Source organism: Anas acuta, chromosome 4, assembly GCF_963932015.1.
Source record: "Anas acuta chromosome 4, bAnaAcu1.1, whole genome shotgun sequence".
Lineage (NCBI taxonomy): Eukaryota > Metazoa > Chordata > Aves > Anseriformes > Anatidae > Anas > Anas acuta.
The window spans coordinates 2,519,622-2,537,066 of NC_088982.1; the positions used below are offsets into that span (position 1 = coordinate 2,519,622).

The following is a 17,445-nucleotide window of genomic DNA, read 5'->3' on the forward strand; positions in this document are numbered from 1 at the left end:
CTCCTTAATACAATTTAGGAGGACTGTTGGCAGGATTTTCCTTCACACTGCAGCATTGCATTAATGTGACTTGCTTTGCCGTGTGAAAACTCAAAGATGAATGAATATTTTGCTAAATCAAAACCTTTCTTAAGGCATATTGCTTCTCTATTCCTTTATCCAGGGTAGGTACTCTTGTCCCAGTATTGATGTGCAGCAGCAGCTGTTGTTCAAATACTTATTATAAACTGTTAATCTTTATGGGAAAATACTTAGCTTTTTTCTTTTGTAGTTACACAAAGAGTACTGAAGACAAATAATGATGTGCAAAGCAATAAAACAGCAAGTTTCACGTACTGGAATTTTCTTTCACTCTAATTTAGAAGATTTTAAAGGAAAAATTAATGCAGAACAACATGTTTAGCTATTTTGTTGTTTTGCAACACAGTGCTGCGGGTGCAGGCTCACTCGGTAAATAATCAGGGAGAAGAAGAGTGGTTCCTTCAGTGTTGTGAAAAGTGGCAGTCTCTGCCTCAGTGGAGCAGTGTGTTTTTTCCCCTTTTTTGGTAGATTTGCTAAGTTAAATGTTTCCATAACTCTCGGGATGGAGAGTTATAAGTAGGTGGTATAAGGGCCATTATGTAACACTTCAACGAGTGAGATATTTTCTCAGGTGTCAAGTGAAAACGAACTTGATCTTGTTCCCTTTCATGTGTGCTGCAAGATGCTTTGCTGTGCTCCAATTTGGGCTCTACTGGGGCTTCAGCCATCTAGTCTGGCAAGGCGAGGTGAAAAAGATGCTGTCACACAGGCACTCCTCCTCTCTGTCATTTGTCTTGCTGTAATGAGCTTTGCATCCATGACTAAAGTTCATGGCAAAGAAGTTGAGCTGTTAAACCTTTTCCTTGGTATGCTAACGTGTCTAATGTTCTCTGGAATTTTATGGGGTGAACTTCACTGAGTCAATCACTCGTACCAATTAAATAGTCTCTGTTGTAATTAATGACTTGTGAAAAATATACAAACGGTGTATCAAATTGTTCTTGATGTAATTCACTGACTTTAATGTTGGAGGGGGCAATCTTGGTTTGGACTAATTACTATTCTTTTCGGAATCTTTTCCTGTTACAGAAGAATTAACATCTCCAGTTTTCCTGCTTTTTTCCCCCATCTCTCAGGATTTGTCAGTGGGATGCTCTGTGAAATTTGACAAACGTATTCCTAATGTTATAGTTGGCCATATTTCTTCCTCAGCCAACAGAATACCACCTGTGTTGTGTGTTTTGAATTCTGTAAGCCCTGTGTCAGCAATGAAGTTCTTGTCCACGTATTCTGTTAAACTTCCACACCTGTTTTATTGTGTGAAGCTTTCTAGTTACTTGGAGGATTTGTTGACTCCTAGGTTGTCTCCGTTTTACTTTGAATTTGGACCTCAAATTTGCTATTGCTTTGCTTACAACAGTAGTGCCTGTGTGTTATAATAGCAGTTGATTTTGCAGCACAGGTTTAGTGTTTGCTGGAAGCTTCCCCCTACAACTATGGCATTTGTAGCTAACAGCCTTTTTTCAGCTAACTGTTGAAATCATTTACCTAGATACTGTGAATCTTATCAAGCTTCTTTTCAGTATTAGGACTTTGAAGTTTGAAGATCTTAATGAGTTGCCATTTCAAGAGGAAAACGTTGTAGTTCTTTGCCTTCATTCTTTATTATTTCTTCAAAGCATTATTTGATTGAGCTGGGTGTACAGTCATGTTTAGCTGGATCTTGTAGCTGTTCTGCTGCTGACCCTTGCTTTTTCTTAAAGCTCAGCTCTGAGTAAAGCTGCTTTATTTTCCCTTTCCCTTTTCCTGTCTCACACACTTGCCTGGATGGGATGTGATCCTGCTTTTAATGCTTGGTCTAGCACTGGTAGCAGAGTCCCTACTTCAGTCTTCTGTTTATGGCTTTCTTAGGACTGTCAGGTATTAGCTTTTTGCTAATATTAAATTAATATTAAATATTAATATGAAATTAATATGAAATTTGCTAATTTAATGTCAATCTGTAGAACTTTGGAATACTCTTTTTGTTATACCAGTGAGCCTTGCTGCTTCTCGTTTTTCCAGCTGCTTCCCCTGATCATCACATTTGCTAAGAGCCAAAGTGTCGAGAAAAAAAGGAGATAAAATGAACTTTGTCTCTCTCAGCTATAAGTCAGGAGCTTCCAGGGAAATTGATAGTCCAGAAACAGTTGCCTCTGAGAAATCCCAGTGCAGGGCGCCCAGACCCACACCGGGGCGGCTGCTGAAGAAAAGAGCAAGTTGTCAGAAGTGGGATTCGAACCCACGCCTCCAGGGGAGACTGCGACCTGAACGCAGCGCCTTAGACCGCTCGGCCATCCTGACGGTGCTGCTGTGCTGGGGAAGCAGTGAGCAAGGATTTATGGCAGCATGTAGGGCATCTGTGTAAAGGGGTGGTTCTGTGCCTGTGCAAGGACAGGAACCTCTGCTGATAAAGGGCTTGTCTGTTTTCAACTCCCTCTTGATGAGGGAGTGAAGGCAAACTCTTATCTGTGATTTTTTTTTTTTTTTTTTTTACTGTCTGCGTGGTTTGTATTAATATGTTGGCTCTCTGCTGGAAGTCTCACCACTTTTTCCCCTGCCCCCCAACCCTAAAAAATGAAGCACAGAGTATTTTTATGGTAAGTGGGCTTCAGGGAGGGCTAAGATGAAAGGAAATGTAATCACAGTCATGATTCCTGCCCTTGATAGCGAGATCCGGTGAAGAGCAGATAACTGCGCTCTGAATGCTGCCTAGAAGCTATTGCAAATCTTCACTCAAATGTGTTCCGTGTTAAGTATGACAAAATTCTGCAAGAGCATAGATTCTTCCTGAGAAAGTGGCATTCAACCATCATATGATGTTTAAATATTGGTACGCACCTCAGTGACTTTTTTCTTTCACGTTCTAGGCAAATTGTACTTCTTCTCAGATGGTATCCTCTTTTCTGACCCCCACCATGGCAGCATTTCCATTTCAAAGGACCATATGAAGTCTCTTTCTCTCTACGATGGGGTGAGTGTTTTGTTTGTTCCTACTACCACAAACTTTTAATCAAATTTTAGAATTACTTGTATGCGACTAATGTAAAGTGTTTAATTTCAGTTGCATTTTTATAAGGGTGTGTAAAACTAATACCTGATGCAATATAAAACCAGTAGATGTTTGCTTAGCTAAACAAATTATTGATTAGATAAACTCCAAGGATATAATGTTCTTAATAATCTGTAAAACTGCTTTTTATTAGAAGAATTGCAGAACAAAGCTTTCATAAAATGTCTAGCGGTCTTAAGTGATAGGTAGAGAAAAGTTCAAGGCATTGTGAAGTCCTACAGAGTATTAGGCAGCAAAATGCTGCGTTCTGTTCAAAATATATTTAACCTTTAGCCAAACGTTCGTGGCAGTGTACTTCTTATCTCCGGGGAGGTCACGAGCAGTGTCTGTCTCCTGTCGTAGAGCACCGTGTAACTGACAGGGTGAAGGGAGTGACTGGTTCGCCTTTTCCAGGCTGAGAGATGAGATGGAGAGGCATGCTGCTTGTAACATATTCCAAATAATTTCAGTAAAAGCCAGTGTTAGGAATCACAAAAGTATATGACTATGATCAGCTTAGCATCTCTTCACTCAGCTTTGTGAAGTTGCCGTGCTAATAGTTCAGTTTTCTGGCTCAGTGGGAATTGAGCCAGGATGATGATGGCACCTCAGCTTTTTTTCTTCTTTTTCCTCTTTGAGGCAGGCACACTGGGTTAACTATCACTTTTTCAGGATGGAAAAGACATTATTTTGGTTATTGTTTCCTAAGCGCACATGCAAAAAAAGTTCTTTCCTTTAGTTTCTATTTTGTTCAGGTACAGCATTACACATTTGCTTAGTGACCTCCAGAAAGCATTGTGTAGCTGTAATTTCATCATATAATGGAGGAAAACAGTAAAATACAATAAAAGTGCTATTCAATTGAGATGACTGAGGAGAATCTTACCTTAGCTGCCTTTTCTTTTATATCATATTAATTGCCCAGTGGTAGTTTAAGAAGCTATTTTAACGCTGACCTTCCTTCTATTGTTTGATTCAAGACACTCACTTTCGTAAAACCAGCTATTTATGGGACCTGGCTATCATTCTTGAACCGACGCCAGATTTTTGTGTAAAGCTAAACCTTGACAGAGAGCATTTTATTGTTTAACTGACTAGGCATAATACAAGGGTGGAGAGTTTAAACGTTAAGTGACAGGAGAAGAAGGCTAATTGTTATGCTTTTGCTGAAAGTTAGTGCAGCAACAATATTGATGGAAAGTAAATGATAATGCTAGGATTAAAATGAAAAATAGAGACTTTAAGTGATGCAGAGTACGGTTTCTTAGCAGCTGTCTCATGATGCCTGCTTGATGCTTCTCTTTTTGACTTGAAAATGTATTTCTGCTTCCAACACATGCTGTAAGCTTCTCTCTTCTGAGAATCGAGGTGCTTAACTGCCATCTAACCTCCTGAAGTCCTCGGGGCTCACAGGCATCCAGCGCATAGAGGAAAGGATAAATTGCTCATAAAATTGTGCCACGAACATCTTAAAGCAATAACCATCCTATCCCAATCTGGGTACAACCAAACATAAATCACCAGGGTGTAAGGCAGTACTGGTCTTCATTCTAGCTTAGTTCCAGCTAACCAAAGAGAGTAGTTGCCACCCAGTCTCTACACCCAGGCTTATTTCTTTCTCTTTCGTAGCTGAAATTTTACCGAAGCGTCTTTATTGTGTAAAGATTAGATGCTGAGTGCTTGGTTATAGGGTCTTAAATTTAAGACTAAGGATTGAAGCTTGAAAGTATCTGAATCCAATATTCATTTTAGTCATTTATCATTAACTGAACAAATATTAAGTGATATTTAGATTTCATAACAGAATTAACATCTTGTAAAACTTGGAATATAATTCTTTTAACCTTAAGTCTGTGAGGAATATTGATGTTTATTTTCAGCCTTTTTCAATTCGTAGCACACTAAACATTTTCCAGGAGGAGGAACTCATTCTGTTGTGCTTCTCACGTGCAGATTGCAGCAAGTATGAGTTTTCATACTTCAGTCTTCATTAAATCTTCCAGTTATCCCGCAGGACCTGGGGTCTGTGGGCCATGAGCTAACAGTCATTTTCTCTTAAGAGAAGTTGTTCTCTTAAAACATTTTTGTTCTTCAGTAACCTCAGTGACTTAAGGAGAAGATTACTTTTATAATTAATCCCTGAGTCAGCAAAGGGTAGAGATTTCATTTGCAAATGTTTCTTAATTGATTCTGATTCTTATGTAAATGTTCCCCAGTTGGAGCTTTCCTCCAAAATCAGGAAGTAGGGATCTTTCTTCATGTCCAAGGAGATGGATGTTACTCAAATTCGAACTTGTACACTGAGTAACAGAATCCCTACTTTCCAAAGATGTTTCACACTGTTGGGTTGTACTCTGTGTCCAATACTTCGGTATGAAGAGAGGCTTCAGCTTTCTGTTGGTGAAGAAGCAACAGGTTCAGTGGAGTTTGTGCTCACTGAAGAAACTGAGAGAAATGGGACACTTGTAAGATGCAGGCAACCCACACTTCCAATTGCAGGCTTGACAGATGTACCTGTTGGCAGTGAGGACCCTTTCAGGTCAGAACCTGAAGAGAGTGGTATAAAAAAGTTTGCAGTAGCACCACACCATCCTTCTGATCCTTTTACTGACTCATTTGTTCTTCTAAGGAACCTGTGTCAGGAAATGTAAAGGTATAAATAAAGGTGGCTCTGTTGTGATGCGTTAGCAGTTAGTAGAAGAGAGGCTGGTGGTGGAGGGAAAAGATGGGGCTACAGGAATAGGTATTAAAATTCAAATTTTTTTTATATGTCTTTTGTTTTTTAAGGATCCAAATCCTGTGAACAATCTCAGGTGTTTTCTTTAAAGCGTACGATATTGCTGATAGCTGCTAAATAGAAACTGAGAAGTATAGCAGGTGATTCTTCTGCTCCATTCCAGTGATATGCAAGCTTATGAATGCTCATATCATTATGCGTGCCATGCTAAGTAGTATAGATCAGAAAAGAACTGTTACAGTCATAATACATTAAACCTGTTTCTTACTTTCAATAACTGTTTTTTATAAATTGTCCTGTTTCTTCCTTTTTCTAGGATTCAACCAGTATTGTTGCTGCTCTCTTTATAGACTTCAAAAGCTCCTTGCTTGCTCATCTACCAATTGAATTCCATACCCAAGACAACTTTTTGATGATTGCACTTTTCCCCAAAACGAAGATTTATAAAGCTTTTTATTCACAGGTAAAGTAAATAAAGATAGCAATTTTTTAGCCCACCCCAAACTCTTACTCTTTGTGTTTCAGATGAGAGGCAAGGGTAAATGTTAATGTCTGTGTAAACTAATTATATTTGTGTTAAAAAAAATAAATAAATATACCTTCTTCTGTTAGATCAGCTGCTGAAGCTTGTCATCTGATAAGTAGGTTCTGAAAAGTTTGAAGTATGAGGTCTTCCTTGCCTCATTCTGCACAAGCAAAACCTTTTCCTGTATCTCAGTGCACCAGCATGGTTTGGAAAGGAGAAGAAGCAATTAGTGCTGAAGGAGCAACAGGTTAGAAGAACGTTGAAAACCCCTATGAAGTTAGATCGTATTGATGAAAAGTATGGAAGGAGGAGGCAGATGTGATTTTGAGGTTACTTATCTTTAATACAGAAACAAGGTGTAGCAGTTTATGACTGTAGGAAGGACTGTTGCAACAAACTTCTTTCATTAATGGCATATAACAAGGGGCAGTAACTATAGACTGCAACCTTGGAGGTTCAGATGGATGTTAGGAGGATAGTTCTCAGCAAGAGGTTGGTTGGTTCAGCACTGGAGCAGGCCACCCAGAAACTTAGTCTCCACTTTTGAAGATTTTGAAAACTTGGCTGGACAAATCCATTTTGCAGATCTGATCTGTACTGCCAGCAGTAGTCCTGCTAGGAGCAGAAGATTGGTCTGGAGACCTCCAGAGGCTCTTTTCCCTCTAGAAACTTGTGTTGTTGTTGTTGTTTTTTTTTTTTTGTATGTGACAGATAGCAGTTCTGTGTAGTCCTTCCCAGGAGCATGATTGCTTCTGATCTTAGGAACTTGCATGTGTGAGAAACTTTGTCATATGTGTATTTGTAGTGATTGTGTTGCTTGTTACGTTTAATGGTCACCATGTGCTTTCATTTTGTATTCTGAAGTCAGCGATTGCTCTAAAAGCTTGTTTTCTAGTAGTTGCATTTTAAACGTAGTACTGGTGTATAATTGGCTGCAGCAATTGTATGCAGTGGCAGAGGTTCCATTGTGTTTTTTTTGTGGTTAGACACATTTGGATCGTGATCCTTAGGGAAGTTTTGTTTCAGTCTTTAAGTATCCCATATGGCATTGTATTATTCTCTGAGTAGATTGGCTTCGTGTGTTGTAATGCAGAGGCTTTTAATAAGCGAAACTTTATAACAATAGCACTTTTGAGGAAATGAGCCTGGAGATTTTAGGACTTTGCAAGGGTTTTAGTATGTGATAGTAGCCCAGGACTGGAAAAGACCACCTAGCTCAGTGAGTACAGTCCCCACTGGTAGCATTAATGATTCCATACAATTTCTCCTTCTATCGTAAGTGTTTAGAGTCCTCCCACTGTTCAACTATTTTGAGCAGCTGTGATTATTTTGCTCTTGAATTTCTAGCCTATTTTATTAGGTCTACTTTTATACCTGCTTGTATTTTGTTTTCCCGATGGAAATGCTTGAGCTGTTCAGAGATTTCAGACCTATCCTTTCTGGCGTATTTAGTCTGATAAACAAAAAACAGATCCTTTTATTCTATTATTATAAAATGTGCTCTTTTCCTCTGATCATTGTAATAGTTCTTTTGTTTTTGGCTACAGATATCCAATACTGTGTACAGTATTGTATATGAGGGTATTTGTTTCTTGTATAGATGCAGTAACAATTATCTTCAGAAAAAGTTTAGTTATCCTTTATTTGTCTTTGCTTTGCCCTGCTGCCTTGAATTAAAAGATCTTGGTGTTGGTTTTTTTTTGGGTTTTTTTTGAGAAACACCTTCAGGTCCTTCCCTTCTGATACCCACTGACTTTCCATCTTATTCCAGAAGTGTTTGTGTTCCTTCTTACCTTTTTACTTACCTTCTTCATATTTTTCTCTTTCTTCCATTCTTTTTTGTTAGATTTCCTTGTAAGACATAGTGCTATGCAACTGTCTCCCAACTCAGTTTCCACACAATGCTGTCAATTCCCTTCAGTTCTTGCAAAATCCCTTATGGATGATGTTTTGGAGCATTCACTAAGCAGCTGAGTTGCAGTTTCTCATCTGGCTGGCACCATACCAGTTGCTTTGCTCATGTTCAAGCAGAAGAACCATGTCCTTTGTCTAGGAGCTATTATCACATAAACGAAGACTAGCCATAAGACCAAGTGTTCCTTGCTGTGTAAGCCATTCCAATCAGGTGTCTTATTTTGTTGGTAACTACAGGTATTTATTGTTTTCCTCCAAAACTTTATCTAAAACTCAGCATAACGCTGAAGTTGTGTAGACTTAGCAGTTGCTTTACAGACCTGTAGCTGCAAAGATTGACTGAAATAAATACAGAGAGTGGTTTTAGTCTTCTCCAGTCATATGCCACGATACCTCTCTTAGCAGACTCACTGGAACTATGACTTAATTATTTCAAGCCTCCTTGAAATAGGAAGTGGCAATTACCCATCCCTCCAGATCTGAGCATATCAAATTCTTTGTAACTGCAATGTTGATTGCAAGATCTCGAGCACACAGGAATAGAATCTGGTTTGAAGATCTTGCAAAGACAGGGCAGTGCCTTTCGTATCTCCACTGTAATTGAAAGTTGAGGTGGCTTTGATTGGGTTTTGGGACATACAGAGAACATCTTTTTTCTTTTTTTTTCCTTGAAGTCATACAAAAAGGACACTTCCCAGTTTTGCTGATTTCCTTTTCAAGTTCTGTCTCAGTCTGACCTACGTTTTTGCTTTATCCCTAGCACTTTGACTTCTAAGTAATGTTTTTTTCTGTTTACCAGTCCTTTCCATCCCTTGTAGGCATTTTCCTTAGTTTTGAAGTGGTTATTTGTTTGTTTGTATGGTTCATTCTACATGAGCAATGCTGTCTTTGTTAATATCAAAAGTTTATTTTATTTTGATGTTTTTTTATCTCAGTACCCTTGCATTTAGGATGCCGATTTGTTAATGGAAAGCAGTCTTGTCCCTCCTCGGTTGTTTTGTCTTGCAGAAAATAATTGTGAAAAATGACAATGGCTGTTCCCTTAACTTACTAAAAGAAGGGAAATACTGAACACTGAAATGACTGTGATTCATCTGAATCTGATTTCTAGGTTCAGAATGCCATTCATATTAATGGGACTTGGCTAGAGCAGCAGGATGTGAGCCAAATGTTGTTCCCCAGAGAAGCGAATGCCTCCTTTTTCTCTTGCATAGAACCAGAATTTTTCTTAAATTTCTAAAAATGTGATTGTTGCAATATTACCTAATAAAAACTACAACAATACTTAGAGGAGTTGTAGAGCAGGAACTGCTCTGTGAAGAATTCTCTGTGGAGAATTCTTCCACATTTTGAATATTTTCAGCAAAACTAGTATTGTGAAGTATTACTTTAATGACTGGCTAAGATAAATGTATGTTTAAGTGAATAAAAGTCATTCTTAAATTCAAAAAACAAATTTTGCAAAATAATGACATTTATGAGCAGGTCTGGTTTGTTCCAGGTTTTCTCTTCGTGGCAAAACCAGAGAAACTCAGGATTATGTTTAAGAGTTGTCCAAGAAGAATTCCTGTCAGTGGCACAAAAGAGACTGTAAGTTCATGCTGCTTAATTGCAATTCCATGTTAACTGTGTGCTACCATTAGAAAAATGCTGAGACTCATTTTTTGATAATGATTTGAAAAGGAATTGCAGTGTTCTTAGTGCAACGCTCCCTTTTTCTTTTTTGTGCTGGCTATGTAGACATCTGGCTTAAAGAAGGAAAACTTCTAGGCTTTTTGTTTCAACTAACAAATTGATTTTTTTTGCTTCTTTTCAGACATTCCAGTGTTCAGAAGCTATTTAATTATTTGTCTTTTCCTTCTGGGGAAAGATGCAGTGAACTGAAAATATCCGCTGCCCTCCCAGAACTAGAGAGGTGAGAAATTATTTTTATTTCCAAGGGATTAGGTTTGACAGAAATGGTACAAAAATATTTTGTTGTATGTAATCATCATCTAAAAATTGCTTATTAAATAAGTGTGTTCACACTAAGTATTTTTACTCTGAGATGAATTATTTCCTTGCTAGGAAGCCTCTGTTTGACCTTTTAAACAATTTTATTTTAGTAATTTCCCAGCTATTTATATGAATGAAGTCTTCTGGTCTTTTACTTTTAAAAACACATCTTTTATTTTTTGAAAGGTTTGTGCAGCATTTTACTGTCAGCAGCGTCAGTCGCGAGCCAATAATGAGAGCACATCTTCCTGTTTTACTGCAACAGTCAGAAATCATTCCTGATAGCACAGCAGAAAGTGATAAGGTAAGAAAGCAGTGCAACAATACTTCCTATCCCTAGCACGGAGTGTTTACCAAATATTCTGGCTGTTACTGGTTCCATTGCAGGTAATGCAATACTGACACGCAGCATGGTGTGTGTTTAGCTATGCCTCCTGCTCCAGTTCATACTGAACATGTTTCAAGTCTGTTTCTTAGAATAAATTGCTCTGTCTTGTTTTCCTGTTTACGTTATTTAATTTTGTGTTTAAACAATCTTTTGGAAGTGCCAGTGGACCTTCAGTCTGGTGAAACAGGGACGGAAAACGAACAGTAGATCTTCACAACTGAGCAGTTTTCTCTAACGTCCAGACAGTTTAGCCCTGAAGCAGTAGTTTGTTTTTATGAATTGCTGAATAATTTAACCGAATTGTTCCCTGCAACATAAGACCTTTAAATAGCATGGAGGTAGCACATGATATTTAACATTTGCTGATATTATCTGTAGAACACTCTGTTCTTTATAGGGGCAACAACAATCATCAAACTTAAGGGGTGCTTTAAATAGCATTTTCAGAGAAATAATTTCCTTGGAAGCTTCCAGCATTTGAAGGCTGCTATAAGCAAGAAAACCAAAGCAGCAGAAATATGGTCTTTCTCTTCAAATGTTGCAATATGGTGGCAGTCTTATTTCCTAGGATCTATTTCAGAGACCTTACTGACACCTAAGTATTAATTAGTAAACCCTTAGTGTTTTTAAATCTGATTTTAAGATTCATTTAAATGTCTTTAAAAAAAAAAAATTCTATAATGTTATAAAAATTTCTATAAAACATGCAAACTTTGATTTTTTTTTTGAGTTACTTCTCTATCTGTATTACTATTCCTACACATTGTCTGTTAACATCCAAAAGTGATTTTGAGGATAGGATACAAATAACCTGCAGATGGCTATCTTCAGCTATACTCCAGGTAGAAACTGGAAGAGGTAAATTGTCCCTTAGCGATAGGATGATACACAGTGTGTGGGGTGGTTACCAATGTGACATAATTTCTCTTTCTCTTTCAGTGCCACAGAAAATAAACATAATGGCAACAGGGGTGCTTTGTGCAGAAAAGCTATTGGCGTGTTGGAGCTGTTACTGTGCAGCCTCTTCCCAACCCTGCTCAAAGCTGCATGCACCGTTGCTTAAATCTGCAATAAATTTTGGATATAACACACTGGGCTCAGTATCAGAAACTGTTTAGACTTAAGGTTTTATGGAGATAGAGAGCCTCATGTGCAGTGCTAAACCTTGTGTGCAGTGCTAACTCATTTCTTCTAGTTTTTTAAGTTGTCCCCTTCTGTTTCTTGTGTTTTAGGTTGTTATCACCATTATAACGGGTCTTCCAGGATGTCGCAGCAGTGATCTATGTGCTTTTCTTGTAACTTTTAACAAGGAGCACGGAAGGTTCGTGTAGTTCTGGTTTTACAGTCCAAAGCAGTGGTCTTACATACAGTCAAAGAACTACTCAACATGAAGGAAATAAAAAACCAGATATACTTTAAAAAAAGGATCCTGATTTGTAATCAGATGTATTATAAGAATAGATTCAGTAAATATTATGAGGCACTTTAAATAGTCCTACGTAGCACAGCATAGGGTCTGTTTCCCATGGGGCATTAAATGAGCACAGTTCTATTATTTCAGGTATTTCAGTTAACTTTGTTATGCCAGGCATATTTGATCTTAGATACTAGACATTCAGAGAAGAAAAAAATAATAAGATTTCTTCTTGATATTCTATATTAAAAATACCAGAGGTATCATTACAGAGCCATGACAAGTCTGGAACTACCACTCATGCTACAGACAGTTGAGAATAATTTTAGAAGGGCCAAGTGAATCTTTGATTAAGCATGGGAAAGGTCTTGTCAAAACTTGAAGGAAACAGTTGAACAGCTTCCATTTATTAACTTGTGTGGTAGTGAGTCTAAAATACATTTTTCTTCTTGGGGAAAACACTGTACTAATGGTCCTTACTACAATATTTTAAAATCTGATCTAGTTTCTATTCTACAGTTGCAGGAGATATATTCAGGAAACGTACTGAATGGCAATAAGATAAATCCACTGTAGGAATTTACCATTGTGTGTGTTGATACAGCTCTTTGTTCTGAGAAAATCAAAATTCTTAGTCTTTCAAATCTTACAGCCAAACACCTTACAGTTTAATCTTAGTAAGGTTCTGGACTGTTTTGTTGTATTATTTTTTAACTTGATGTCTTGATATTGGCAAGTTGATTTGGAATATCTTAGTGGCTCTCTAAAGGGCAAATGTAAGGTGGTTTTTGAATGAGATGTAGTATTACAGAACATTACGTTTTCCCACACATGTCATCATTAGTTTTATTTTTGCAGTGAAATAGTTTCATGCCCAGTCTTAAATTATATGAATCTGAGTTTTGTTTACTGCATCACCAACAAAGATCAGAATTACTCATATGATGTGCTGCTTTGAAGAAGCTGTTGAACATTGTTTTATTAAAAAAAAAAAAAAAAAAAGGCAACAAAAAACCACAAGCCCTTTTGGCAGTAGTCTGAGGAATGTGCTTATGCTGAAATGATAGAAAGCCAAGTAAATTTCTCTCTCCCACGTGGTATGAGAAATGTGGAGTCTTGGGGCTTGTCATTGTTGGGTTTGGTCGGTGGTTCAAAACAAGAAGTAAATAGTGTTCTATTACATAATTCTAACTTTTTTCCTTGTGTTCTGTTGTAGGTGGATAGTTTATCGGCAGACTATGGATAGTCCTGAATGTTTCAGTGCAGCACACTTCCAGCGTTATCTCTCCAGTGTCCTGGAGGCTCAGCAAAACCACAGTGTCCGTCAGTCCACTTACGCTAGAAAGAACAAGCGGCTCTTAGTGGTCTTGCAAGGGTAAATGTTACAACTTTGAACTGTTGAATGGAATAGGGGCTTTTTTGTTCCTCGTGTTTCCAAGGCGTTTTTAAACTTCTTGTCACTCTGAAGCAGTGAAGTTTCTGTGCTAAAGTGTGATTCTCTGTTAATTCTATTTTATGTACGTACTAAACTCAACTTTCCTGCTACCTATTAATTTTATTGCTTGCTACTCTTAAAAAAAAAAGTGTCTAAGGAATTTGGTCTGCCTCCTCAGTTTAGGAGGTTGCTTTTGAGAGGCCAAAATCACAATCAGTTTCTTTGCCTTTTCCAACTGTAACGTAGACTACTGTCTATAGAATTTTATTGGAACAGCTGTTTTCCCTCTATACAAACTTGCCCAGACATCCTAGATAGAGAGGTAATTGTCCTTCAAAGCCTGGTTCATGTTCATGAGTATCTTCTTCATTTTCATATTCTCCTATCTCCTGCAGACTTGCTCTTCAGTGGTAAGCTTGCATGTTGTTGACCCTGATGGTACACGAATTACTGCCACTTTTTCACAACAGACCTACATTTTGCATCAAACAAAGCAATAAAATATACAATAAATACACAAATCACTGCAGAATAGGCTTAGCTAACTTCATTGGCCCCTTCCAACCTAAGCTGTCCTGTAATTCTATGATGATTCATATTTTACCTTTCATGTATAATCTTCCTTGAAAGGTTGGAAAAATATTGAAATTATTTAATGGAAACTGGGGGTGGAACACCTTCCTGTTTTTTTTGGTTTTTTTTTAGAGGAAGATCTATTGTGTTTAAGGTATTAGATGACTGAGGATACTTTGACTTTTAATTTCTGGAGCTTCAGAATAGAATGGAAGTGTGATATGGTATGGCATAGACTGTAGCTATATCTCTGAAGTTCTTACAGCCTTTAAACTTCTGAAAGATCAGCAAATGCTAGGCAGTCACTAATTAATAAAATTATGGTTTTCAGAAGTAAATGGCCCATTCAGTTTGCAATGTTTTTTTCTCCAAATAGAAACTTAAAAGCCTAAGCTAAACAGAATGAGCATTCTACAGTAAGCGTAAGAGTCGATCTTTGAGGTTTTTCCCCACGTGTTTAGCATCTTGGTGTGTTTTTCTTTCTCTGCATTTCCGGTAGTCCTTGCTTTAATTCTTTGAAAGTTTTAGCTACAAAAAAACAACATGAATTTTCAAAGTTCTGCTTGATAAAAGATGTGAAGACTGTTGCATGCATGTGATTTAACATACATTTTTGTGCAGTTTTTTGCACAGCATCCTCATGGTATGCCCTCAGTGTTTGTGCTTCAGAAGAATGGCTCCCTAAACTTAAAGCAAGCTGTCTAGAACATGCCATTCACTTGACACGACAGGAAATATTTAAGTACGACGGATTAAAACATTTTTGATAAATGCCAGTTGTGTTCTTCAAATGAAGGTGAAGACTGAGGCATATTTGCCCACTCTGTTTCTGTATGAGATGTTAGCAGGTACCACAACTAGTTTGAGCAAAGTACTACTCTAACCTGACTGTTTTAGTTTTCAGGCTACCAACCATTCATCTGTTTTGCAAAGGACGTGTACATGGCATTTTCTTCATTATAGTCTCTTCTCTCACTGATAAACAGTTGTTTTTTTTTTTCCACTTGAGTGAGATACTTTTCATGAAGTCAGTAGCTATAGTGTCCAGTGATGTGCAAAATAACTGACACTCTGGTAGCAGCACTAGCTTTAAGAATAGTTAATTATAGCTTTTCCATTCTTTTCTGAGCAGTTGAGTGGTGTTTAGACAACTTTAACAAGTATAATTCTTATGTTATAATCGATTAATGTGATAATTCTCAATACAGTTTTGAGAGAGATTGTCACTTAGCGAGAAATAAGCTCCAGTTCACGTAAATTTTGCTATCCTACAGAAGTACAATACAGCAATGTCAAGAGTAATGATTCAAAAATGAACATGTTAATTATAATAGCACACTTAAATTGGGAATGCTGATAAAAGCGCATGTTATTTTTTAATATTTCTTTTTCACTTGAGTCAGACAAAGCTAAAATGTTCTACAGAAAGCATAGGGTGCATCTATTTCCACTAAACAATTTTGGGCCTCCAGAAAGTCAAGTTTAAAGTTGTTCAGTGTGAAGTTTGTATAGGTTTTTTTTCTGAAGCTGGCATTAGTGTATTTCTAGTGTTACTCACTTTACTCGGTTTGCTTAATCGTTTCAATTGCAAAGTTTTGAAATGCTTTATAACTATCTGTGCAGGCTTTTTTAGAACATTAACCTTGCAAGTAACTGATCTTTTTCTTACTACATGTTGAAAGGTGTTACTGTTTCTCTGAAGCCTTCTTTCATTTTGTTTTCTTACAGATACACTGATGTGATTGATGTAGTACAAGCTCTACAAACTCATCCTGACCCAGATGTGAAGTCTTCTTTCATCATTGGAGCAGTTAACACTTGTGTAGAGCCACTGAGTTGCTATATAGAACATAGGTATACTTGAAAATATTTTTAGTAGTCTGAAAATAGATTATGTATATATTTGAGATCACTTTTATGATAACTTGGGTTATGCGGTAGCTAAATGCCATTGAACTGTCTTAAATCTCACAAAATTGCTAGGTAGTCAGTCTTGGATGAAGTTTTTAAGTGTTTGATTTATAATGAAACTTGGTTTCCAATGGGTATATAATTAGTTACATATAATATTAGTAAAGCTTATTTTGTAGAAGAATGAAGCATTAGCTTACTAAAATTATGTATACTCTGGATAGGTGTTTTGTGAAAACTGGACAGTTGGCCTGTTGGAGGTTTCTCCAGTCATTCTTTACGACTTGTTAAATGTGGCTGAGTATTGGGACGTGCATCTCGATTTGGATTATTGATTATATCAACACTTTGTGGTGTTAAACAAAGAGTTTCCATATTTAAAGTATGGAATTTACGGGAAGCTGTCCCAAATCAAAGACAAAGCACGGAAGCAAAAGCATTGCAAGTATTAAAATCTGATATCCTGGGTTACTGCAGAGGTAGGTTGGGGAGGAAATGATAGCAAAGCCAAGTCAATAACATAAGTTAGTATTTATAACACTAACATTATGAAGTAGTGTGGTGTAGTTGCTGTTTCCTAGTATACATTTGTGTTCCACACTTCAACAAACGTGGAATAGAACTCATTGAATTTCATAGACTATCAGTAAACTGTAATCCATATATTTTGCAACTGTGCCTTGCTGCTGATTTGATAAAAATAAGTCAAAGCAGTTCAAATCTTCAGTTCTTAGTGTTACCGCTATTTTTGTTTAAAAACTCTGATGCACAGAGTTCAGAGGTGAACTGCCCAATCATTTTATAAAAAGATTCCTTAAACGTACTGGCTGTTTTTGGAACATGAACCAATAACTTGTGTTTTGTACTAGTCAATAGTAGATGTTCCCTTGCCGCTGCTTTTGGTCTCTGTAGCCAAGATTGTAAATAAATAAAACAGACGACAGAAAATATTGGTGAATTGATGCTGGAGTGCTGTTTAAACTTCTTTCCATAACTATAGTAAAGACAAATTCCTCCCGTAGGTGCATATTTTTTTCCCAAACTTCGTGTGTAACTGGTCATGGCGCTGAGTAGTATTTATAGCAGCAGTAGCCTGCAATCCTTTGCCTAACATTGTTTGTCTACTGAATTGCAGTAGCAATTGAAGGAAGAGGCTTAGCTGATGCTGTAGATTATTTCTGTCTCACTTTGAAGTTTCTTCTGATAAGAGCTTACAAAGTAGCCGTGTACAGCCAATGACAAATCTTTCAGTTGGGAAACTTTGGCAGTTTCACTGAGTGTTGAGTGATTTTGATGTTTGTCTTGCAACATTTTCAGTCAAGAAAAGCAAAACCTTTTCCCATCCCAGAAAGTTTATTGCTGTGGAGATCTAGCTTTTTCATGTGCTAGGGTGAAGCTCTTCCTAGTACTGAACAGCAGGGCAGGACAAGGGATAGGTAG

At 37.4% G+C, this 17,445-nt stretch overlaps 1 protein-coding gene and 1 non-coding gene across 3 annotated transcripts in view; one reads left to right on the top strand and one right to left on the bottom strand.

Annotated features, from left to right (window-relative positions):
* Positions 1-17,445, top strand: part of DNAAF9 (dynein axonemal assembly factor 9) — a 72,249-nt gene that overhangs the window by 38,178 nt on the left and 16,626 nt on the right. For both annotated transcript variants that reach the window (XM_068679537.1, XM_068679538.1), the window contains exons 21-28: positions 2,931-3,034; positions 6,166-6,312; positions 9,791-9,879; positions 10,106-10,204; positions 10,471-10,588; positions 11,905-11,993; positions 13,303-13,461; positions 15,823-15,948. In XM_068679537.1, the coding sequence (XP_068535638.1) occupies positions 2,931-3,034; positions 6,166-6,312; positions 9,791-9,879; positions 10,106-10,204; positions 10,471-10,588; positions 11,905-11,993; positions 13,303-13,461; positions 15,823-15,948 (931 nt within the window). The remainder of the gene's footprint in view (positions 1-2,930; positions 3,035-6,165; positions 6,313-9,790; positions 9,880-10,105; positions 10,205-10,470; positions 10,589-11,904; positions 11,994-13,302; positions 13,462-15,822; positions 15,949-17,445) is intronic.
* Positions 2,282-2,364, bottom strand: TRNAL-CAG (transfer RNA leucine (anticodon CAG)). The gene has a single exon. It is a non-coding gene; the product is annotated as a tRNA-Leu (tRNA).